Genomic DNA, 25,647 nt, shown 5'->3' on the forward strand with positions numbered 1-25,647 from the left:
AGAAAACTGGTTAGTTCTTGAAACAAAAGTGACATTTGGAAAAAAGACATTCACGTTCTCAAGTAAATGCGATACGCGCTGTTTGATGTCTGACGTATTTTATAAAACTCAGCCAGAGGGGGAAATGGGAATGCAGAATGTTGGAACATCAACTTCTATTTAATCGTGATAGATGGCGCTAGCGGAAAATCGGCGTAAATTAACCCTTCCACTATCCAGTTTGACTTATCGTCATACCTCCTCCAAAGTTGAATAACCACGATTATCTCGTTTCGAAACTTTATTGACCAGGGAAATCAAGGAAAAGTCTGTGAATTTAAATATGGGCCTAAAAAGTCCGAAACAATTTTAAGAATTTGTAAAAATTCAGAGAAAGGTCGGGGAATTCAATTTTATCTTGACACTTTTTAAAGGTAATTTTACTCTAGATCTATGACAAATTCTACGATTACCATTTATTTTCTTGAAAGTTCGGCTAAATTTTTCAACATTGCGATAACCTTTTTACCGAAATATAAGTCCATTAAATTAAACAAGTCCCGATAAAAGTAAAAATAACAAACACTATTTTGAGCTTAAAAAGTCAGGGAAAATATCTTCAAATGGTGAGGGAAAACAGGGAATTCCAACACATTGACTGTATAGATGGGAAACAGAAGTTAGTGAAACGGATTTTGAGGATTTATCAGTATCCATTACCGCTATTTCGATATTGAAAATTCTCAATCCCTGTAATACCAATATTAGTACCGGTATTGAAACTTTTTTCCTTAACAATTATTAGATCAATTTGGGGTCTTCAAAAGACATTTATATTCAACATCGATATTCGACATCGATATTCGACATCGATATTCGACATCGATATTCGACATCGATATTCGACATCGATATTCGACATCGATATTCGACATCGATATTCGACATCGATATTCGACATCGATATTCGACATCGATATTCGACATCGATATTCGACATCGATATTCGACATCGATATTCGACATCGATATTCGACATCGATATTCGACATCGATATTCGACATCGATATTCGACATCGATATTCGACATCGATATTCGACATCGATATTCGACATCGATATTCGACATCGATATTCGACATCGATATTCGACATCGATATTCGACATCGATATTCGACATCGATATTCGACATCGATATTCGACATCGATATTCGACATCGATATTCGACATCGATATTCGACATCGATATTCGACATCGATATTCGACATCGATATTCGACATCGATATTCGACATCGATATTCGACATCGATATTCGACATCGATATTCGACATCGATATTCGACATCGATATTCGACATCGATATTCGACATCGATATTCGACATCGATATTCGACATCGATATTCGACATCGATATTCGACATCGATATTCGACATCGATATTCGACATCGATATTCGACATCGATATTCGACATCGATATTCGACATCGATATTCGACATCGATATTCGACATCGATATTCGACATCGATATTCGACATCGATATTCGACATCGATATTCGACATCGATATTCGACATCGATATTCGACATCGATATTCGACATCGATATTCGACATCGATATTCGACATCGATATTCGACATCGATATTCGACATCGATATTCGACATCGATATTCGACATCGATATTCGACAGTAGTTTTTTTTAGATCATTTATTTGAAGGGGGAAGACTATAGTAAAAACCTCTTTTCCGTTCAAGCTGAACGTTTTAGTTTTAACAATTACACAATCGAATTATATTTTTATTAATAGGCCGAACCTTCCTCTAGTGCTTAAAATAATTTTGATAATTCTAATATTAAGTTAACGAGATATAAGGCTATAACTAAAGGGTAGTTTGGGCGCTTGCCCAACTTGTTTAGCTCCGGGGGTCCGAATTAAAACGTAATAATTAAATTACTTTGAAATTTGAATTTAAAATAGTCTATTCCCCCTGAAACAAAAATATATTCAACGTAATGTTTATTACATTTACGTGCTTGTCATAATATCTATGCCGTAATCAACTTTTCATTACAATAACATATCGTCCGATATTATAGCCCAAATCGGGGCATCCCTACTGATTTTGATTGTTTTAGACCATGAGCTGATTGGAAGCGTTGCTTCAAATCGCCTCAACATAACCGTTCTCCCTACAGTATAAATAAATACATTTATAAAACATATTTCGAATCAGTCTGCCAAATTTTTAAATGTTTTCGGAAAACAATTTGAGCCACCATTTTCGTATAAGTGATTTCACAGACTATTTTTCAGTAACGGCAGGTCACTTTGCGAAATATTCATTCCAACATTAGAAAAATTACATTCTTGGAAGAACGGAATATACAGGGTGTTTCAAAAGGTGATGCAAAAAAGTATGCATGTTTTTTTACCATTTTCCTACGATGAGTTAAAAGAGCGCCAGAGAGCTTCAAAGTGTGGCCTACTGGAAGTAGGCTGCAACAAGCGCAAAAATAAGCAGCAGGGACTTTAAATACTGTTTAAGTTTACATTTTTACGCTGGTTACCTCGATTTGTTTACAAACTCCTTTTTTACTTATCACCCAAACCTTAATGTTAACGTTTCCTTGCTGCTTGGTTTTGCGCTCGTTGCAGCCTACTTCCAGGGGCTAGTAGGCCACACTTTGAAGCTCTCTGGCGCTCTTTTCACTCATCGTATTAAAATGGGAAAAAACAGGCATACTTCTCAACTCACCCCCTACAACTCCTTCAAATTTTTGCAACACCTTTTGAAACACCCTGTAGGCGTATAGAGTGGGAAAGTCGGGGAATAAGCAAAACTATAAAGTAAATTTGGTTTTAACCAACTTGTTAAAATGGGGAAACAAAATCACGTGACTACCATATCACAGCCTACTTCGATTCGGTCACTCGTGTTCATAGTTGGCCGTGCGACGGTAAAGCAAAAATATTCCTTCCCGATACTGCAGACAGCTAATTAACTTCCACAAGATATTTTAATTAATAATAATAATAATCAGAAACTTTAGACGAATCGATCAAAATTTAAACCGCTTTTAGCAAAATAAAATGGATAATAGTTCGTATTTCTTAAGATAGATGGCGCTGCAGTTCTCCACAAATTCACGTGACTACCATTTTTTCAGCCCCCCTGGACTTTATAGTTTCGCGTATTATAATTTGAAAAAACTTGGTCAAATTTGAATCTATACTTAGAATAGCGTAGCAATTATCTCATGGACTTCCATTTTATGCCTAATTTGGCAGCTGCGTTTAGAGGAATTTGTAGTGTGAAAAAGCGCATATTTCGCGATCGGCGCTGCGAATTCCGAAGCGGCTAAAGGCGAGACGTGCCGCGGCCCGATATTCCGATCCAGCGTTGCCAGGTCCCAAAACTGAAATTATAGTATCGAAGCCGAAAAATTATCGAATTTTCTAGAAAATTATAGTACACAAGTACGGCCAACTTTGATTACTCGCTAGAGCGTGTTAGCACTTTATCATAGTTGGCCGTTACTAACATATTTCATTTTCGTTAGGTTACAACACGCTTGATCAAGTCAGCCGTATTTTATAGTACAAAATAAACACTCCAAGGAGTACAATATTTCAATTCTTAGCCTACTAGGAGTAACAAAAGAAACTGGAAACGCCGTTCTTATGTTAACAGATAGGAACTTTGTAAATTATCGCCTAAATATCGGAAATATAATAAAATTATAGTACAATTATCGCAAAAAGCGTACTATATAGTACTCGATTGAAATTATAGTACGGAAAATTTCGAAAGGTAAAATTATCGAAATGTACTATAATTATAGTACGGTTGGCAACGCTGTTCCAATCATTCCTTTTCGGCGATTGGCACTGTGCCCGAAAACGTTCGAAATATCGAGAGCGATGAACACGATTCGTTTTGCTCTTTTTTTGGCCCGTAATGACTTCCAAACATTTTGTTTTAAATGCCTTTTCGAGAATCTAGTTTTTGTTTTCATGAAGTGCACGAAAGTGAAGCGTCGGCGGGAATGTATGGTAACTTAAAGAGCGCGTAATATCATAAGACTGCAGTAGGAATCCATACCTCTACTTGGAATGCTTATCCTGCCGTACACTCTGACGGCTTTGGCCCCGACCACGAGTGAAAAAATCCCCTCTGGGCGCGCTCCCCTCTCACGTTGTTGTCTGTTCTGTTAACATAGTGACGTCAAAAAAAATTTAGTCATTTCGCGAGTTCCACGTTACCAAGAAAAGCCAGTCTTTTCGCGAGCCCCATGTTACTAAGATAAAAATTTAGGCCTTTCGCGAGCCCCATGTTACTAAGATAACAAATTTAGTCTTTTCGTGAGTTCCACGTTGCCGAGAAAACCCCTAGTCTTTTCGCGAACCCCATGATACTAACAAGGAGACATCCCGAAGTGTAACCCACAGATTTTGTTCAAACTCGGGGGATTGGTAGACCTTCATGTCTCATGAAAAATCCTAAAGGGAATTTATTCAATGGGCAACCGTTTTGCCATGGCAACGAAAAATGTTTTGACAACAACAAATTTAAATTTCCCCATTGAAAATAACATGGGATTCTGATCGAGTTCCACGTTGCCGAGAAAATCCCTAGTCTTTTCGCGAGCCCCACGTTACTAAGATAACAAATTTACGCCTTTCGCGAGTTCCACGTTACCAACAAAACCCATAGTCTTTTCGCGAGCCCCATGTTACTAAGATAAAAATTTAGGCCTTTCGCGAGCCCCATGTTACTAAGATAACAAATTTAGTCTTTTCGTGAGTTCCACGTTGCCGAGAAAACCCCTAGTCTTTTCGCGAACCCCATGATACTAACAAGGAGACATCCCGAAGTGTAACCCACAGATTTTGTTCAAACTCGGGGGATTGGTAGACCTTCATGTCTCATGAAAAATCCTAAAGGGAATTTATTCAATGGGCAACCGTTTTGCCATGGCAACGAAAAATGTTTTGACAACAACAAATTTAAATTTTCCCATTGAAAATAACATGGGATTCTGATCGAGTTACACGTTGCCGAGAAAATCCCTAGTCTTTTCGCGAGCCCCACGTTACTAAGATAACAAATTTACGCCTTTCGCGAGTTCCACGTTACCAACAAAACCCAGGTTTTCTTGCTCTTAGACTATACATGGATTTTCTTTTTAACATGAAATACGCGATAAATATGTTTTTCTCATAGAAATGAGATTAGAACCACTGCGCTTTCCTCCAATCCCAAAAAGGAAACGGGCAAGCTAGAAGGCTGCCATTAGGGTGCAATTGGGTTATCCGCGCCATCTGACAAGCGCGTTAATCATTGTCGCCATGGTTACGGCGGAAATTTTGAAGGCGGTGAGCCTCTGCGCATAGTGTCGTGCTCAGTGACGGTATTTTTGTGTTTGCTTTTTTCACGTTTATAAGCATAATCGCGGTAAATTCGGAATGGTAAAAAATTACGGGTTTTCTCGAACTCATGTCATAAGTACGTAATATTATAGGAATTATTTTATACTAATCTCGCAATTTAAGCGTTCTTCAAGACCCCATGTTTGGGCCTTCATCGCCATAGTTCAATTAGAACCCTAACTAATTATGTTTATCTAAAAGTTCGCTTGGCACAAAATTGCAAAATTGAAATGTTAAACAATTAGACATAAGCTTTCTAAGCTTATTTTATTTCAAGGCCATTAAATTTAAAACGTTTATTAAACGGGCTTACCTGTAATTTAAGGTAATTTAGATTATTGTGATCGTAATGATTTTCATAGTTGTTTAAACTAGGAGCAACAAACACAAGTAGAACGCAGCTAGCCTTTAAACACGCTAACGAAGGGTTGTGTACGAATTTCATTGGACGAGCGTCACGAGCCTTTACTCTGAACGTTTTACGGGCGGGGGGGGGGGGGGAGACCGTTTCGTATTTTCCCCTACCGACGGCAGCAGGCGCTAAAGCGTCTAGCCAATGAAAAACGTACGCAAGAAAATCCACGACTTTTGACGGGTTGCGTTCTCCTTGTGTGGGGTGTTGTGTTTGTTGCTCCTAGGTTTAAATAACTTATATAATGTCGTTGAAATAATGTCTTTTTTACAACTCTACCATGTCGAAATTTGATCGGAGAACATAAACAAACCAGACGACGTTGCATACGACGTTATGCCACGTGATCGTATTTAGTTTCATTTTTTTTATTAGATGGCGCGGATATGGCGATTCCACTCTAATGGCGGCCTTTTAGCTGCTACATCTCCCCCAATCCGATCGTTGTTCTAGTTTCATTTCTATTTCTGGCTATCGGAAAGCCCGGTAAAAGATTGTGGGGTTTCTTGGTTACGTAGAGCCCGCGGAAACAGTTATTTTTCGTGGTAACGTGGAGCCCTCGGATTTTCTTGCTTTTAGAGCAATTGGATTATCTTTTTAACGTAGAGTACGCAAAAATGTGTGCTTTTTTGGCGGAAAACCTAGTTCAAGCGTAATAAAAATTTATAACAGTGGTACCAGAAGTATAATAATACTCAGTTTGTGGAGAGTTGAACCCGAGGGGTCGGACATTCCCAAAAAAAGCGTCCGGGATGTCGCGGTTTCGTCGGAGATTTCGCGATTTCATAAGATTTTGCGATTTCGTCAGAGATTTTGAAATTTGGTCAGATTTTGCGATTTCGTCGTAGATTTCTTCTGAAGTGTACGGGATTTTGTACAAATGTCCGACCCCTCGGTTGAACCCCCTTACCGAGAATGTTAACAGGGTGATAATTCTTCCTTAATTTTATAATTTTCCCTATATTTCAATCCTTTCCTTTATTTTCCTATAATTCAACCATTATTCCTATAATTAGATATTATTTTGATTTTCGCGCTTTTTTTTCGAAATTCCCGCGTGCCTAGTTTGCTTTTCGTAATACAGATGGCGCTCAATGTACTAAATCCCTTTGATAAAATGTCGAGGTTTTTAAAAATCGTGCATGCAGATAAAATGTAAACTGCTTCGCCAAAGAACTGCACTGAACGGAATTAATATCGTCGTGTGCTTAATAGAAGTTCCTTTTATATTAAAACAAATTTAAATTTTATTTATGCAAATTTTCGTATATGTTCCTATATTATAAAAGAAAATTCTCCTATAAACGACTGTTGAATTTCCTATATTCCTAGAAATTTTTAGGGTTTTTAAGTGGTCACCCTGTGCTAAGAAATAACGCTTATGATTAAAGGGCAACGCAAGTGGCCATGCAGGGGGTAAATTATCTTATAGTTAAAAATAACGACTACGCACGCGCTATCTGCCCTAGCCTTTCCTTTTGTAAAAAAAAAGCAGAACCATATTTGCCGAATTTATTTTGTATCAATGCGCTTCTCGCGGATCTAAAGCTTGTTTTCCACTAGCGCGCGTCATAATGTTATTTTCTTTACGCGCGTAAAAACGTTTGAACGTTTCAATTCTGAGAAACGCGTCGTTGCGCGCGCCAGTGGAAAACAAGCTTTACGCGATAGCAAAATCCATGCATTGCGAGCAAAGCGAAGTTTTTGAGGTTACCGACAAATTGGATCCTTATACAAAAGAAATTTAATAAAACAAAGATAAATATTCTGTCGGGGTATAATGATTGAAAAAATGTTAAGGAAGACTGGATGAGGTTAGCGGCAGAGATATAAGGCGTCCAAGGCCTAATGTTTCAACTTCCATCATTGAAAATATTCAATTGGCAAATAATTTTATTCCAATACATTGTTTAATCGAAAATATCAACGTCAAACTAAATCGGTTCTTTTCTCCATAATAAAAAATTTATTCCAATACATTGACGTTGATATTTTCGATTAAACAAACTAAATCGGTTCTTTTCTCCATAATAAAAAATTAAGCTAAGCCTAAAATCTTCGGTTCGTCGGTGGTGAGCTAAGAAAATCGAATAATTCGCGAATGAGATCGAAATTGCACCACGTGGTTACACCAATTAGAATAAGGCTTCTGGGCGGTATAAAATCCTCCTTGGAAAACCAACTTACGAATTGTAGAACAAAACATAGTTCCATTCAAACCCCCTTCTCCCCCTACATTGCCCTTTAAATATCTCAATTATAATTCCCGCTGAGGTTTGAGGCCGTGAAAACGGTGAAACTAGGGTCCCCTTTGTTGGCGGTAATCCTCTGCATCTCCCGTTCTCGGAGAGAAATCTATTTATAACGGCGCTGGCAGCGTACTGGCAGCAGCCGAGGTGCGCTTGCCGCATTGTTCTCCGGATCAAGGATGGGGAAATTCTTCGTGACGTCATCGGTATCGCGGACCGCCCGGGAAAACGCTGTTTTCGGGCACCCCTCCAACTCCCTCCACCCTCCCCCCTCCACGTCATTGATTTTTATTCCGGGACTTCCGAATCCCGGATTGGATGTCGGGGACACGCCCGCTTTATTAAGACCCTTCGTTGTCCTTCTGAAATTAGGGCTTTACCCCCCTCCCTCCCCTTTCCCTATGTGTGCCGTTATTAGTTCGTTACTTCGCCGTTAGGGTTGTTTGGCTAAAGTGCGATATTCGCCTAATCTTTGCAGGCCTGTTGCTGAGTTACTTTTGTCACTTAAAATAACTTCTTTTAATTCTGTCACTAAAAGTCACTTTTTTCACCATTTATCACTTTCTTAGGATTTTTGCGTTTTTAATATTATTTCGTCTTCAAAAAAATTATCTTCTAAATTAAACTGAAATGAACTCCGTTTGATTTAGCTAAAAAAATATTTCTTATAAATCCCGCTGCAGCTGCGCTCGGAGAGTTTGAATTCGTCTGCTTGCTTTGCAGCTCGAAAACACATTTTTTTAACTTTTAAAACCTTGGTTTTTCTTCTTTTTAAGTCACTTAAATCACTACATTTTGCTGTTTAAATCGGCAACAGGCCTTTAATTGAAAGTTTCTGCCATCTAGGAGCAACAAACGCAAGGAGAACGCAGCTAGCCTTTATGCACGCTAACGCAGTGTTGTGTACAAATTTCATTGGACGAGCCTTTACGCTGAACGTTTTACAGGCGGGGGGAAGACAATTTTCGAATTTTCCCCTTCCGACGGCAGCAGGCGCTAAAGCGTCGAACCAATGAAAATTGTACGCAAGAAAAGGCACGACTTTTGACGGGTTGCGTTCTCCTTGTGTGGGGTGTTGTGTTTGTTGCTCCTAGCTGCCACAGTGACGTAACCAGGGAAGGCAACAAGGGCACGTACCGCCTCTGAAACGTATGGATATATGAACAATTTAATTTTGTGCCCCCACCCAACCAAAATCCCGGCTACGGCATTGGAGGGCTGCCACGTGTCAAGGAAAAGTTAAGGAATTTAAAATCTCCTAAAAAGTCAAGAGTTCAATTTTATCTTGACAGTATTTTTTAAGGTAATTTTTACCGTATATCTATGACAAATTCGGTGATTATTATTTAGTTCATTTAAAGTTTTTTAATGTTGCAATAACCTATGTATTGAAATATAAGTTGATTTAAATTTATTAAATTCTGATAAATTTTAAATTGTCAAATTTTGGCGTTTAAAAGTCAGGGAAAATTTCTTAAAATGGTCATAGGCGAATTTCGAGTGAGTATTAAAAATCCATACATGACATCACGAAATATGGTGCAATATTCTGTAGTCTCGATTTCTAAATTCGAGAACTGGATAAATGAAATTCTGTTAGAATTTCGAGTGGGCGTAAATTTTGAAATATCGTTCAATTATTTACATAAAAAGGGTTCATGATCGTGATGTATTTCAGAAATTCTCATTGAACTCACGATTGAACGATATTGAAGTTAAGTGTCACTTGCGCTCGCGTAATAGGCGCTTAAATAAAACATCTTCAAGGAAATCACCAAGAAATAATATTTCTGAGAGCCAGGACCCGCAAGTCACTGTTTATACAGTGTTCGTAGAAATAATGGAAACTTTTCACCTTTACGGCAGCAACAAGTGTTTCCTTTAAAACAGGTACCTTTAGTGACATGTAAAGCTTAACAAAAACACGACGTTCTGTTTACAGGGGAAAAGTTTCCATTATTTCAATGAGCACTGTTTAAACAGTGACTCGCGGTTCTTGGCTCTCGGAAATATTATTTCTTGGTGATTTCTTTGCAGATATTTTATTGAAGCGCCTATGGACATTTTTTAGTTATGACCTTTTCGCTTAAAATTTATTTCGGTAAGCAATGTAGTAGTATTATTACGCGAGCCAAGAATTCAGAGTGAATTTCCGTTAGCGTATGGCAGAACTTATTTGAAAAGCCTCTTAAAGAATACGTCACTTCCGTATTTGTTTTGCAAGAAAATACTACTTTTGTAGAAATGAACGGAGAGGAAATTACATTCATTATTTCTAATAGAAGGGGTTTGTTGAGTGGAGTGCCTGTATTGCCGTTTGTATATTTATGTCGAAAATACATTTATTTCAACTTAGGGATAATGATCTAGCTCTTCAATGACGTCAGTTTTAGGGAACCCATTGAAATACCAGGCTGATTTGATTTATGGGGGAAGGAGGTTACTGTTAGAGCGTGAGGGGGATTGCCAGCAACGTTAAAGGGGAACGGCCATGCTTTCCCAAATATGGCCTTATTTCCGTATCAAAAGATTAACAAGACGTTCAATATACTAACACGTACCTTTTTTTGTCTTGAAAAAATAGCTTTTGGCCCAAAAAGTTGAAACGAAAAATAACGCCAGGTGTTTGGGTTTGAATTTTCGCCGCCATCTTAGGGGCTGCCGCCAGCGCCCCTAACCCCGTATGAGCGATTGGCGAACTATCCTAACTTTTAAAATCGCGCAATTTAGGCTTAAGTCCAGAGCTGCCAGTTGGGCTTTTTTACAGCCCAATTGGGCTTCTTTGAAGATTCGTTTTCGGGAGAAAAAACTTTGGGCTGTTGGGCTAGTTTTGGGCTGCTTTATAAAACCTTTAGTCCGTATACGAAAATCGGCTAAAAGGTGGTTGCATTTTGGGTTTTGACCATTTTTTCCGAGAAAAAACACGGGCAATCGGCTTAATGTTAAACGTTTTTAACGCGCCACCGTGATGCCAGCAGGAGAATGGGGGCTGACAAAAAAGGGGTAAGCATTTGGTCTTTTTTTCCCACGTGATGGCATCGAAGTTCAAAACAACCAATCAGCAATTACTGTAGCTGGCGCCCTCTCTGAGTCTCTTAGGATAACGTGTTTCAAAGTATGAAATAAAACAAACAAATAAACAATGCAGTATTCAAAGTAGTTATCCTGAAAAACATTTGTTAAAAGTCGCCGTTTTCAAACGTCTTTTATCTAAATAATTTTATTAAATTTACGATAGCAACGCGTACTAGCGTTTGAAATATGCGCCTTATCCTTTTTCCGAAACTAGAACGTAAGAAATTTGGCTGGAATTTGGGCTAATTTCAAAAATACTGAATTTTATATTGGGCGGGAAATTGGGCTACTTTAAAAAGCAGTTGGGCGGTAGAAGTAATTTTATATCTGGCAGCTCTGCTTAAGTCTCTTATAACTGGAACGCGCCGCGCGTGCGAAACAATTTTTTCGCGTCTTCAGCAGCGCGCGCTTTTACGTTGTTTTTCTGTCTCACCGACTTCTCACCAGGTGTCGCGGCGGACGCGCGCTTTTCGATTTCCCGAAATTTCTTTATTTTATTAAAAATTAACCACTCAATATTTTTTTCGCCATAAATTTTAGTTTTTAATGGGCTATAGGGCTATCTAACTGGTTAAAGCTTGACCGTTCCCCTTTAAAGATCGTCGCAACTTGATCACGGTCCCTAATTTGAAATAAATGACCTTAATACCTCGTTTAAGCAAAGTTGAAACTAAGAAACGAAAAATGACAAATATCTGAAAAACCCTTTTTTATTTTGAAAAATTTCAAATTCCTGTAGAGGAATTATTAATTATTATAACTTAACAACATGAATAAGCCTATTCGGTCCGTAAAAGGTGGGCATTAGGCCCAATAAGACGGGTATGTAAAAGAGAGCACGTTAGGCTCAATAAGCTTATTCGCGTATCTTAACCTCGACATTTAAAATAATGGTTCCGGGCTTGCTCGCTTAACTTTCGGGGTTAGCGGTATTAAAATTAAAGGAAATCGTTGTCTAGGGGAATTATTAACGTATTAAAAATAATAAGAGAAACCAAAGTTTAGAAGGTTGCCAAAGTAGAGTACGTTTAATGAAATCATGAGAATTATAACACACTTGAAAATAAAAGAAATAGGTGGCCACCACTAAATGATTAACAAAATAACTAACTTTGAATTAAAAATTATAGAACGAGGCATATCTCGAGTCTTAACATTCAAAAATGCATTACGCAATTAATGTTCGGTAGTCATAATTAATGTTCGGTAGTCATAATTAATGTTCGGTAGTCATAATTAATGTTCGGTAGTCATAATTAATGTTCGGTAGTCATAATTAATGTTCGGTAACAATAATTACCTGACCTTATGGCCGTTACGCGTGAGGGTAGAATCTACCGACCGGATGATTAAATGAAAGTTCGATACTTAAATATTCTGGACATCCAATGTAGCATCGGTGGTCATCCCGAACATGGACTAATTAATGTATACACAGGGACGGTCCGCACAACGCCACTCTCTCATAAAATCGGCGACTAAGTCTTGTTAATGCTGTTCCCTCTTTTCCTCCCCCCTTAAGCAAAGTTAGCCGAGTCAAAACGTCATCAAACGGAAAACGATGCTGCCCTCTATCTGCAAGTCTTGGAGTCTATCGATGTTGGCGTCTGCTTATAATTTGAAAAATAAACGTTTTTTTTTGGTTCATTTGAATAAGGTGTATGATTTAAGAGCTTTAATTTATTTAAGTAGTTTTACAAATTAATTATGAGTAAAAAGCTGTGTGTTTACCCTTCGTGTAAAAGTGATTCGAAGTATTGTCATAAAGAACACACGAAAGATTTCTTTATACCTTTCCTGTTCATCTTTTTCTAAGCCTTGTCCAAAAAAATCTTTGAACTTTGATTTACCATTATCGGAATCACTTAAATCCACTTTTTTAATTTTATTTTTGTCTGGAGAAATTGAGAATAACGTCTCGAATGTATGGGCCGAAAAATTAATATCAATCAATTTAATAGATCTTAAAAGAAATTGATTTGAAAATCTTCATCGGTTCATTGTGTAAATTGGCGCGTGCTTGCTCGGAAGGGATAATCTTATTGGCTAAGACAAATGCAGATAAATATTGCTAAGCCCACGTGATTCTATTTTATTATCAGAATAAATAATTACACGTGCGACGAAAAAATGGGCGATATCATCGAGATTCACGCGTTTTTAATTTATACATTAATTAGTCCATGTCCCGAAGGCCATGCTTCCTGGTTGCCTCGGCTTGATGGCTGGGCTCCCTCGGCTCGGTGGCTCGGTTCCCTTGGTTGATGTCGTTGACGACCGGATCACTGCCGGTCTCGTTGCCGCATACACACGTTTTTAATTGCGAAGTCGTTTCATAGAGCGTGACTCGCGTATCGCGATCTCGTCAACTTCTGCCTTCCTTTTTTTCAAAACTCGACCGTATTATTTCTGCCAACGGTCCTGACCTACGTCATAGTACCCTCCAGAATGCGCGCACCAAAAACATCGGAAATTTACCGAGCACCATACGCGCACGTGATAAATATTTTGCAAGTACAATCATGGCAACCCTCCTTTTTTTGGATTCTTAGAAAAAAGGGTGAAGGGGAAACCACTATATTGGAAATTTTTAAAACGATTAGGAAAAACCCACTAATCCCAAGGAAAGAGAAGCGAGCATCCTCAAAAAGAAACGAAACACGAGGGCCGAGCTCTGGCCAGGGGGTCCTGACCCTCGCGAAACGTCAACACTGGCATTGACAATGGGAACGCCATATCTCCTCAAGGCCTACGCGACCAGCGCGCCCGCCAAGAAGGGACTTGGAATTCCCAGAATCAATGCCACCAAAAGTTAATAGTACACTTATTATGAAAGGGCTAATATTTGTCGTTACATTCCTATGGAAGCCGAGAAATTTAAGGTTAATGAATTTAACCTGATTTCAGTAAGATGGGTTGTCATGACAACAAGAAAGAATAATAAATGTCTTCCGTGAGATTACAATAGTTCTTTCTATATTTAAAGTAACATGGCCTTTTTGTTTTAATGTAGCTCTTACGTCACTGCATTTACCTTCTCCAACACTACGAGCGCGCGCTCGCATCACGAGGAGCTTCCTATTTTCTAACGCTCGTGCAAATTGCGCGTGCTAAGATAATTCCACCAAAGCTCAGTCTTGTGACGTAAGAGCAACATGTTATACTTCTACTTTTAACAAGTTGGGTAAGCGTAAAACATTTATAGAAAGAACTATTGAAATGTTGAACAACACTATGAACTCCGTCGTTAAACGAGCTCAAGCATATATCGTAGCCGACGGTGGCATAAATGTACCGATGTTAACTACTCAGTATTTATTTGATTTAGTCGCGTTAAAACTAATCAGATTATTTTATAATCAAACACTGAATTAATTAACCTTCAATTTATCGGCTTCTTATTGGTTCAAGGTCATTCAATTGTGCACTAGTAAATGTCCCCCCTGCACGAGGAATATTCCCCTGCACGAGGAATATTCCCCTGCACGAGGAATATTCCCCTGCACGAGGAATATTCCCCTGCACGAGGAATATTCCCCTGCACGAGGAATATTCCCCTGCACGAGGAATATTCCCCTGCACGAGGAATATTCCCCTGCACGAGGAATATTCCATAGAAATTTTAAATAAGAAAAAGTTTTTCGGTTATTTATCATTTTTCGTTTTTAAGTGGACACCCTGTGTTGTTCATTTAGGAACGAAACAAATATTTCGTGGAAGCCTAAACTTACTTTAAACCATTTCAACAGAGCTTCAGTGGACAGTACCGATGATGAAGGTCAACAGCTAAGCCAAAAATCGATAACTATCGACACTGGTAACCTGGTACGATCCGTGGCGTTTGGGTCATCCACAGCTGATAAATCCCACTTATCATCCTTGGCATTCTGGACTCGCTTCAGCCTTTCCAAGGACTTGGTTTTGGCCACCGGACACAGCAACGGACGCATCCGAACATGGGACGTCTACACTGGTGAGTTTCTCGGCGATTCCATCATTTTATTATCTTTCTCCATAAATATATTCGTATACACCCGCGAATATGGAACGTCAGGAATCCATACCTCTACTTGGAATGCTTATCGCGGCAGATTTTCGCCTCGATCTGGCTGATGTTTTTTTTGACGTCACTATGTGAACTTAACAAGCAACAACGTGAGAGGGAGTGCGCGCAGAGGGGATTTTGTCTCGCGTAGGCGGGGCCAAAGCCGTTAGAATTTTTAGCATAACGCGATACGGCAGGATAAGCATTCCAAGTACGTACATAGATCTTCTGACTAAGATGTGACTGTCGTAGAGGCGGGGCTAAGTTTATTAATTTTTATGACGCTCTAAATGCCGCTCTTAGTTGGCCCGAGCATAGCCAATGAGGAATTGGTCTAGCTCCGTCATCATTGGCGATCTCTTTTCGCAGCTAGACCGAGTTGTCATCGGCTTTTTAGCTTCTTCCTCAAATAATAGAGGAAAGAGGCTGTTATTTTCGCTCCTGATGTACGCGGTGATGATGGTGAAGGTGAATAATACAGTGGAAGCTATACACTCTTTTTTTGGGGAATTTGCTGGGCGCGTTCATGTTGAGTTTACCCCCCTTAACCCCCCTTCTCATGGGACCAAAGACCCGAGCCTAGACCCCCCACAGGTGGTTCCAGGTAATGGCCGACTAGCGGGCGGCCAAAAAGAGGGGTCGAAAAGACCGCGAAAAAGAGTTTATAGCTCCGTATAGGTCCCCGGGAATCGACGAATTCTCTTCAACGGCACTCGATTTAAATTTAATTCTGGCGCCATTCGATTGGTATTAGTTCTCTCTATCTACCTATGCCAGGGCTGAGCCGCGGTTTTTAATCAAAGGGGTAAAATCAAGAGTGCTGGATATAAGGCTAGTCGTGTAAAAACAATTTAAAGGTGACCTGATGCCTGCGGGACAGTGGGGGCTGACAAATAAGGGGGAAAATGGGGTCCTGATATCAACGTGTGTCGGCTAGGAGCAACAAACACAGCACCCCACACAAGGAGAACGTAACCCGTCAAAAGTCGTGGATTTTCTTGCGTACAGTTTTCATTGGTTAAACGCTTAAGCGCCTGCTGCCGTCGGAAGGGGAAAATTCGGAAATTGTCTTCCCCCCCCCCCCCGCCCGTAAAACGTTCAGCGTAAAGGCTCGTGACGCTCGTCCAATGAAATTCGTACACAACTCTGCGTTAGCGTGTTTAAAGCTGCGTTCTCCTTGTGTTTGTTGCTCCTAGGTGCCAGGAAGCTGTGGCTCTTTCTAAATGTCAGCTCCCCGTTGTACCACTGGCATGATATTACGACCTTTTCTCCATGCCATGAAGTCCATTTTAGAAATGGCTCTCAATAAACATTTAACACGCGGAAGATATGGAACTGGCATACTTGTATTCGACTCGGTGATTGTGCCGTACTTACGACGTTACGTTTAAAGGCAAACTGATGTTGGAGTTGATGGACCACACGAAGCTGGTGGCTGACCTGTCGTTCGCGCCGGACGGAAGCTTGCTGCTGATGTCGGCGTCGCACGATGGCTCAATGAAATTATGGGACCTGAATGACGATGGAAACATGATGAAGACTCTCAAGACGAGCAACCATCCTATTTACGCTTGTTCGTGGGCACCTGATGCCAAATCCCTGCTCTCAGTTGGCTGCTGTAAGACGGTACGTACCTCTTGCTACCCTCCGAAATTATACTTTTCTTCCTCCATCTAACCCTACTTAGCTAATATACAAACAAATAATAAAACCTAGCTAATATACAACCAACTAATAAAACCTAACTTATAAAAGCTAGCTAGTGTACACCCAACTAATACAACCTAACTGAAATAGGTTTCGTTTGTTTTTAAGTTTAGGTTTATCTGAAATAGACCTATCTAAACTGAACCTAACCCTACAGATACCCGAAACCTATCTAAAATGAATCTAACCTACAGATACCCGGAACCTATCTGGAATAGACCTAACCTTACAGAAACCCGAAACCTATCTTAAATATACCTAACCCTATAGATACCAGGAACCTATCTGGAATAGACCTAACCTCACAGAAACCCGAAAGATATCGGAAATAAACCTAACCATAAAAAAGCCCGAAACATAACTAAAATAGACCTAACTTAAACCAACTTATAAAACCAAGCTAATATAAACTCACCCATGCAGGAGACATAACTGGGAGTTAACAGCGGTGGCCCCGTTAAATGGACCCCGGCGTCGGCTAAACAAAAAACCAGTTTTTCCCAAACACACTCTTTCTACCGACTCCTCAAATTTTAGTAATGTCTCCTGACTCGCCTTCCAAGCTAATATAAACTCAACCTAATATCTCTGAAGAGTATGTACCGTAGTTTTGCCCAGGCACCATTTTAGCTTGTATATCACTTACCAACTTCGACGGTAGTGTGCAGGGCTGATACTGGGTTACTTTTTTAACTAAAAGTTACTTTTTTTTAAATCGGTTACTAAAAGTTACTATTTGTCTAATTTGGTTACTAAAAGTTACTATTTGTCTAATTTGGTTACTAAAAGTTACTATTTGTCTAATTTGGTTACTAAAAGTTACTTTTTTGAAATTTGTTAGGTTATCTCTACGAAAAAATATTTTAAGATATTTAATTGTATCATATTTAATTTTGGTACTGCCCATAGAAATCAAAAATGCCGTCTTTTAAAAAAATCCTTTATTCGTAACGAAGGGAAACGTGTTTAGCTACAAAACTAGCGGGAGAGGCCGCCACCGGCCAATTCCCTAGAAATGAAACGGCGGCTCCCTAAGCCAACTTATGTCTACTCCTATTTTGGCAGCCACATTTTAGTGCGATCTTTTTAAGCAATAAACTGTGATTTTTACTTTAAATTCGTGTTTTGAAGTTATTTCTTAGTGACTTTTAGGTTACTTTTTGGTTACTATTTTTGAAGAGGTTTGTTACTATTTCCACTAAAATTAGTGATGAATTTGGGTATCAGCCCTGTAGTGTGGAAATAACTTATTTTTTATTGCTGTAATAGGTGGATTTAGCATAAGCCTATTGCTCTGTTTCAGGGTCACGTGTGGGACATGGCGACGTACAAATTGAAAGTGAAACTGGAAGGGCATCACAATGAGATAGTGTCTGGCGATTTCTCCCCGGATGGCTGCCTGATAGCCACCGCTTCCTTCGACACCCGGGTCATTCTTTGGGACTCGCAGACGGGGAAAATGCTCAAATCCTTCGGGTAAACACGCTTCAACTCAATTAACTCGCGTCTTCACGTTTACCATCTTTAAACTGTATCTGGAAATGTTTAGACATTTGCATCCTGCCCCAAGTCTAATATTTGCCAGTGGAGCGAATGGGACTTACGTCCGAGGACTTTCCTTCTCCCGAGATGGCGCTCATATCGCGTCTGTAGCAGACGATGGGTAAATATTTTTTTAATATATCAGTAGGCGAAAATTATTTATTGCTTTGGGGCGCTAAGTGTAAAGAGTAAATCAAATAAATCTTCACGAATTATTGCCTGAGCATTAAAATCAGGCCGGGAGTAACCGAGCAGTGTTGCAAAATCGGTCTTATAGTTTCGGGGTGCGGTAGAGTACGCGAAACGTATTTATTGGTTTCAGGTAGCGATATAGTACGATAAAACCTATTTATTGGTTTCAGGGTGCGGTAGAGTACGCGAAACAGGTTAAAGGCTTTTCGGGCCAATAAAATACTGTAGTAATGTTGTGAACAGTGGCGGATTAAGTTCCCTTGAGGAACTTGGCGCAATTCTCTCATAAAGTGGTTTTCATGTTTTTTATTGCTTATATAATTTTGAGGACCCCCCCCCCCCCCCGCGCGACCTACGATGTACTAGGCGCGCGCCTATTGGATAATCCGACACTGACTGTGAGCTCTTAGGCCCTGGGTAAATCTATCGATGACCTTACAACATTGACCCGTCTTTGTTGGTGAGCGAAGTTTTCCACCCTGGTTCCCGAAACACGTTGAGGTTTCAATCAAACGCTCTAAGCAAAACGTATTTGCCAGTTTCTGTTTAGCTGTAGAGTGCGCGAAACAAACTAATTTGTTTTAAATTTATTCGAAGTAGGCAAAAAAATAACATACTTTTCATAAAGAAAAACCCTTGCTTAGCAATCGGAAGTAAAAAGAATTTTGGCACAGGTTCAACAAAAAAGTCTCAAATAGCAAATAGCGCAGTACAGGGAAATTTACACTGTTTTTGTTTTGGTACTTTATATATTATAACAAAAACAGTTCTCCGAACGAAAAAAAAACGGTTTAGAGCTCTTACTAAATAAATGAAGATATAAAATTAGAATCAAAGTAATATTTGCACCTTTAAGGCTTTAACTGGTAAGAGCGCTAAACAGTTTTTTCAGTTCGGAGAACTGTTTTTGTTATAATATATGACCATTTATTAACACTCGAAAATTAATTTTCTCTTCATTCAAACATAGTTGTCAATCTTAAAGGGAATATAACCTGCAAAGCAATCTTTATGGAAGACCCCTTCAATTTTTCAAATGTCCCTGTACAGTGGCGCCAAACATTTTTAAAGCCAAAGGCATGAGCGGCCAGAGCTGCAAGCGTTGGTGTTCCACACCAAATACCTGAGGTTATATTCCCTTTAAGATTGACAACTATGTTTGAATGAAGAGAAAATTAATTTTCGAGTGTTAATAAATGGTCATATATTATAACAAAAACAGTTCTCCGAACGGAAAAAAACTGTTTAGAGCTCTTACTAAATAAATGAAGATATAAAATTAGAATCAAAGTAATATTTGCACCTTTAAGGCTTTAACTGGTAAGAGCTCTAAACAGTTTTTCAGTTCGGAGAACTGTTTTTGTTATAATATATGACCATTTATTAACACTCGGAAAATTAATTTTCTCTTCATTCAAACAGTTGTCAATCTTAACACGTGACTTTAACACAAAAGATTATTTATGGATCACCCAACAACCAACTATCACTTACTTACGTTCTTTATGAACGACCCCCAAAACGAACTTCCCGTAGCGCATGCCCAGCATTGCGCACCAATGAGAAACTTGAGAGAAAACGAATGCCTCTACCGTAATTTCGTGGCTTCAAAAACTTATATTTTAATGGCGTTATTGATAAAATTATAAATCGTGGACAGACGGGCCTATGAAGTGAACCACCTTGTTTTAAATCCGTTTACAGAATTGAAATATGACAAATGGTTGAGGTTACAGCGCGACCCAAAAAAGGGCTAAAAGTCTCTCAAGTTGAGTTGACGTCTTCCACGACAAAACCGGTAAATTGCCAATATACGCGCAGCAGAGGTGGAAATGGGGAAAAACGTTGAGCTCTAAATATAGTCCGCGAATTTAAAATCGCAATACAGAGCAGATATCCCTCTTGAAAATAAAAACATAAATAATTAAATAGTCCTAGACCCTGCTTCTCCAGAAATGATTAATTTGCAGCTCATTTTCGGGAAAAACAAAAATGTCGGGATTTTCTGTGTATTTCAAACAAAATAATAAGATTCTGGCGGCACTGTTATCTTTTTTTTCGCCTTTAACGCTGTTTCTCTCAAAATGGGAAGCGTTTGCGCAAACGCATTTTTTTCTTCCTTTAGTTTGAATTATCGACTGAGAAGTTAGATGTTTTTAAGCAAAAATAAATATCTGCTCTCAATTAATACCTTTTTGTTAACAGTTATTTGAGATTTTGGGACATAATAAGTGAAGATGATCCCGTAGCTGTCGGTACAGTTGAGGATGCCTTGTGCTGCTCGTACTCCCCATCAGGTCGAGTTCTGGCAGTTGGGTAAGTTCGATTTCATCAATTTTTATGAAGCGTATATATATTTAAAAAAATTTTGTATTCAAAATGCTGTTTGAATTTGAGAATGTATAAATGCATTTTTTATGTAAACGTTGCTGCCAGGCTATTTCACACTAAATTTCCTAAACGTTTTGCTAAATATCCCATTATATGCGAATTTTTGTTTGAATTTGTACCTTGAAATACGCCATACCAACATATGCAAAGAAACATTTTTAACATTTATTTTATAGGAAAGCTGTTCTTGTTTTCGAAATGTATCAAGATTTTTAAATTAATAATTTTTTTAATTGTGTAATTTTGAAGTAAAATATGCACATTTTGCCACGGTTTGTTTTTAACCTTAAAACGTTTTTGGTGGAATGAGCACAACGCCGCCATCTTATGGTATTTTCTTAAAGCCCTATAATTTATCAAATTAATGTGCATAGTTTATGGATTAATTTTTCTTACGAAGTAATTTTTACAGTTGACGGTCTGCGCAAGTGCAGTTTCTGATTAGTTAATTATAATTGATACATTTTAATGATTAAAGCTTTAGATTCGATACCATACCTTTAGTTCTATCATGGACTGTTTGTTGAGCTTGCAACTGAAGATTTACGTGTTTGTTAAATGGTAGGTTAATAATTTCCAAAGATCTAGGTTTGACAAGATTATACTTCTGTCCACTTGCTAACTTTATGGTAGTGGAGTGTATTTTTTTGCATATGTTGCTGACGTAACCCATTTTTTAAAGCTTTTTGGCATTATAATTTGAAAATATTTTGGCCACATAAGTACTTAAAGTAAACGTTTATCCATTGCATTGTGGGCTAGTCGGTTATTGGATATTTTAAGGAAAAAAGCAAACAAGGGTGCCCCATATACCAGTGGCGTAACTAAGGTCTCCGCGAGGTCATTCCCCACGGGCCCTTCATTTACGCCACTGCAAAATATGCACACGATGTTTGGAATATATTTATTTTGTTTACTTTGCTAAAATTGGTTCTTAGCTTGCTTTAGTTCAATTACTCTATGAAGTACACACATTTTCAAATGAACTTGTCTTCGGACATTTGGCATTATTCCAGCTTATTTGTCGTCTGCTAAATATTAGTTCAGCAACTACAGGCTTGGAAATAAGCTTTTTGAAAGTACTGGTCTACTTATAATTAATGAACCCTTCATGAACACCACTATCCTCTTACTTTTCTTTAGTTTGGCAAAATATTTTTTTTCTAATTTCTATTTATCACAAGCAAAAGCTAAACTGGGAACCTAAACGAATCGTGAGAAATCACAGGACGTTTGTCCAAAATCCAAGAACAAAGGGGACTGGATTAAAATTCCCACGTATACAAACAATTTAGATGAAAGATGGAAACTTTTTGTTAATTACTTTCATTTTCGTAATTCTTTTGTTTTCCTTATAAAAATGAAATCACTATCACTATACCGTTGATCAATGAAAAACCGATGACTTCATTGAGCAACCGTTGACCAACGTGAAAAGGTACCGTTAGAAACAGGGCTCAACGTTTACTCTAGTGCAGCGGTTCCCAATTTTATTTTTCTATGGAACCCTAAATTATCCACCTAATTCTGGCGGAACCCCAACTCATTTTTTTTACTCATCTTAAACTCTTGACACAAACAAAGATGGCCGCGCTGCGAATTCTCGGAACCCCTGTGACCCTTCCATGGAACCCCAGGGTTGCGCGGAACACCTTTTGGGAACCGCTGCTCTAGTGAACGCGGCCCCAAGTTCTGGAAGATGGTAATTCTTACTGCTATTTCAAAAGAAGGCAACTTCTAAATTCGATATTTAATAATAATAATAATGCGTTAGAAAATAAAAAAAATACTATATTCCGAACATTGTGGAAATGAAAATAATTTTTTTAAATTTAACTTCGATTTGTCTGTCTGGCAGCAATGTCTGTGTGGTTAGGCGTCGACTTTCATAACTTTCCATTTGCAGTGATTAAGTCTCTTTGGTGGGGAATCTTCGGGGTTTAACGGAGGCGGAGCCAGCTTGGGCGGCGACACTGCGGCCACGTCCCCCTTTGACACGCCCAGCAAACCCAACGGTTAACCAATATGATAATGGTCCAATCTCATGTCTGCTTCGGCAGGTTTTTTCACCACTTTTTATCAAAAAGGTTCTTGTTCTAGGCCAAATTTAAATATATTCTAAAGAACAAAACCTATAAATACATGCCAGTTAAATTTATCTAATAGCGTAACTATACGGCAGATTAATTTGAAACTATGATAACCAGGTAAATGATTTTTGCGTTTTCTGCAGTTCATATTTGTGGAAAACCGAATTGTTAGAATTAATTACTTTCATTTCGTTCCGAAGGAAACGGAACCTAATTTTCATGTGGGCGAGGTTCTTAGAACACAGTTTAGTTTAAGAGGGGAGGAGCTCTTGCTTGGATGTGGATTATGGTCAGATATTAGTGGAGCTCTTTATTTGTGGAAGGTTTTGTTAGGATAGGTTCGGAACTCTGGGTGGAAGGTGGGTTTTGGTCAGATATTGGTGGAGCTCTTTATTTATGGAAGGTTTTGGTTATTATAAGGTTGGCCTTGCTATGATAAGGTCGGAACTCTTGGTGGAAGGTTGGTTTTGTTACGATAATGTCGGAACTCTTGGAGGTAGGTCAGTTTTGTTACCATAGGATCGGAGCTCTTGATGGAAGATTTTTTGTTACGATAGGGTTGGAGCTCTTGGTGGAAGGTAGGTTTTGATAAGATAGGGTCGGAGTTCTTGGTGGAAGGATGGTTTTGATAAGAAAGGGTCGGAGTTCTTGGTGGAAGGATGGTTTTGATAAGAAAGGGTCGGAGTTCTTGGTGGAAGGATGGTTTTGATAAGAAAGGGTAGGAGTTCTTGGTGGGTCTGTTTATTTATGATAGGGGCGGAACACCCGTCCTGACATAAGGTTTTTACAAAAACACAGTCTTAGTGTTACATGACTACTCAAAGTCTAAGATTAATTTAATGAAACAGAATTGATGTTAGAAAAACGATTTATTTACCTGGTTACATTGTAATATTACTATTAAAACAATTTTTAAATATAAAATAAGAAAATTGGCTTTAAAGTTAGATGCATGTTGAATAAAATTAGTTTACCGGTATTTGATAATTGCAGACAAACTTGGGCTATCTGCTTTCTCATTCCATGATTTCGTTATCATTGCAGAACTCGTACTGGTACTGTCAGTTTTTGGCAAGCAACCATGGCAGTAAAGCCTTTGCTCTTCCTATGCAGAATAACAATCAGGCGACAGGTGAAATCGCAAGACGTCGACAAGCTGTTCATTCCAAAGCGGTTGATCGATTACCTTCATTATAGGGAGTGGGAATAAGTGAAGCCTAAGTTTCTACATTTGGTTCACTGTTCTTTTAAAGGTTAAATTTTAGTATTGAGCTATAAAACATAAATAATTTTAAACGTATTTTTTACCACTGAGGTTAAAATTTGTTAATCTCGACGCGATCAAACCAGCCATTTTCACTGAAGATCTGTTTCTCAAACCTGGGTTATTTTATAATTTATACTTTTTACGTAACACTTCCGGTTTAAACCATCCATTTTCAAAGTGGCCGAGTATTACGAAACCGCCATCTATGGGCGAAATAAGCGATTAAAGGGTATGTGTGCTGAAAATAATTACCGAAATATAACTTAATAATTCTGAAATCTACTTAGTATTACCAACAAATGTAAATATATCAAGTCTTAAAAGTACTATATTCCATCTTCGAAGACAAATATAAGTGGAAGCTTATGTATTAAAAGAATTATATCGTGGCCTCGAATTTCAAACTTATAGAGCCATTTACATCTAGCCCCGAAATAATCATAGGGCTTTTTAATTTCGTTTAACGCAATACAAGCACCATCCCTTTCCAAATAAGAGGCTTAGAAACTGATCATCGATTTTAATTTAATTAAACAAAACTTAGTCGAAACTAAGACATCCACCATTATTGAATGGGCAATTTATTTACACGTCCATTTCTTTAACTCTTTTATGTCAGTGCCAATGTTAAGTCCTATTTCATGATATAAATGCCACTCGCGAAGCGGTTCAAAAATGCGTTTTTATTTTAATATAAAATAAGTTTTTGGTTCATCCGCAGTAAATTGCGCGTGAAATATTTCGATTTATTAAAAGATTCATAGTTTTTGTAATGAGCTTGTATACTAAGTCATATTTGAAATAAAAGGAATTAAAATGCTAGGAGTATTTATTACGTGTAGTGGAACACACGGAAACGATTTTATTGGTTTACTAGTAGGCGATAAACTAAACGTAGAGCATACTTCTAAACTTACAAATAAAATGGTATATGCGGAAATTGTTTTATTTTTCACTATGATGTTGGTACTACTTTGTGGTGACAACAAAATGTTTGAATTTACGAAACATCATTTTAAGGTAACTAAAAGGCTCAATCATTTTTAATTCAGTAATGCTTTGATTTACATATCTTGCCAGTTAATAATTAATATCCGGTACTTATGTATGGATGATACTTGACCTTAACAACTTTATGTTGAGCCCTTTACATCAAGAACTTTACGTTTGCCACTGGCTAATAAACGTGGTGAACCAAAAGCCTGATATTTTTGATATAATAATAATAATCAGCTAGGCTAATATCCAAGACGC

At 38.3% G+C, this 25,647-nt stretch overlaps 1 protein-coding gene across 4 annotated transcripts in view; it reads left to right on the forward strand.

Annotated features, from left to right (window-relative positions):
• The window catches only part of LOC149958470 (WD repeat and SOCS box-containing protein 1-like), a 38,970-nt gene extending 13,757 nt beyond the window's left edge, over window positions 1-25,213 (forward strand). For 2 of the 4 annotated variants that reach the window (XM_090165885.1, XM_090165884.1), the window contains 6 exons: window positions 14,909-15,132; window positions 16,598-16,830; window positions 18,215-18,387; window positions 18,461-18,574; window positions 20,851-20,961; window positions 24,171-25,213. In XM_090165885.1, coding sequence (XP_090022011.1) covers window positions 14,909-15,132; window positions 16,598-16,830; window positions 18,215-18,387; window positions 18,461-18,574; window positions 20,851-20,961; window positions 24,171-24,336 — 1,021 coding nt within the window. In that variant the 3' untranslated portion in view covers window positions 24,337-25,213. Of the gene's footprint in view, window positions 1-14,908; window positions 15,133-16,597; window positions 16,831-18,214; window positions 18,388-18,460; window positions 18,575-20,850; window positions 20,962-22,942; window positions 23,124-24,119; window positions 24,135-24,170 lie in introns of those variants that run through there. The other 2 variants (XR_016478504.1, XR_016478505.1) reach the window with 2 other exon arrangements.
• The last annotated feature ends 434 nt before the right edge of the window (window positions 25,214-25,647 follow it).

Source organism: Leiobunum rupestre, chromosome 2 (genome assembly GCF_980474605.1).
Source record: "Leiobunum rupestre chromosome 2, qqLeiRupe1.1.hap1, whole genome shotgun sequence".
NCBI classification, from domain to species: Eukaryota; Metazoa; Arthropoda; class Arachnida; order Opiliones; family Sclerosomatidae; genus Leiobunum; species Leiobunum rupestre.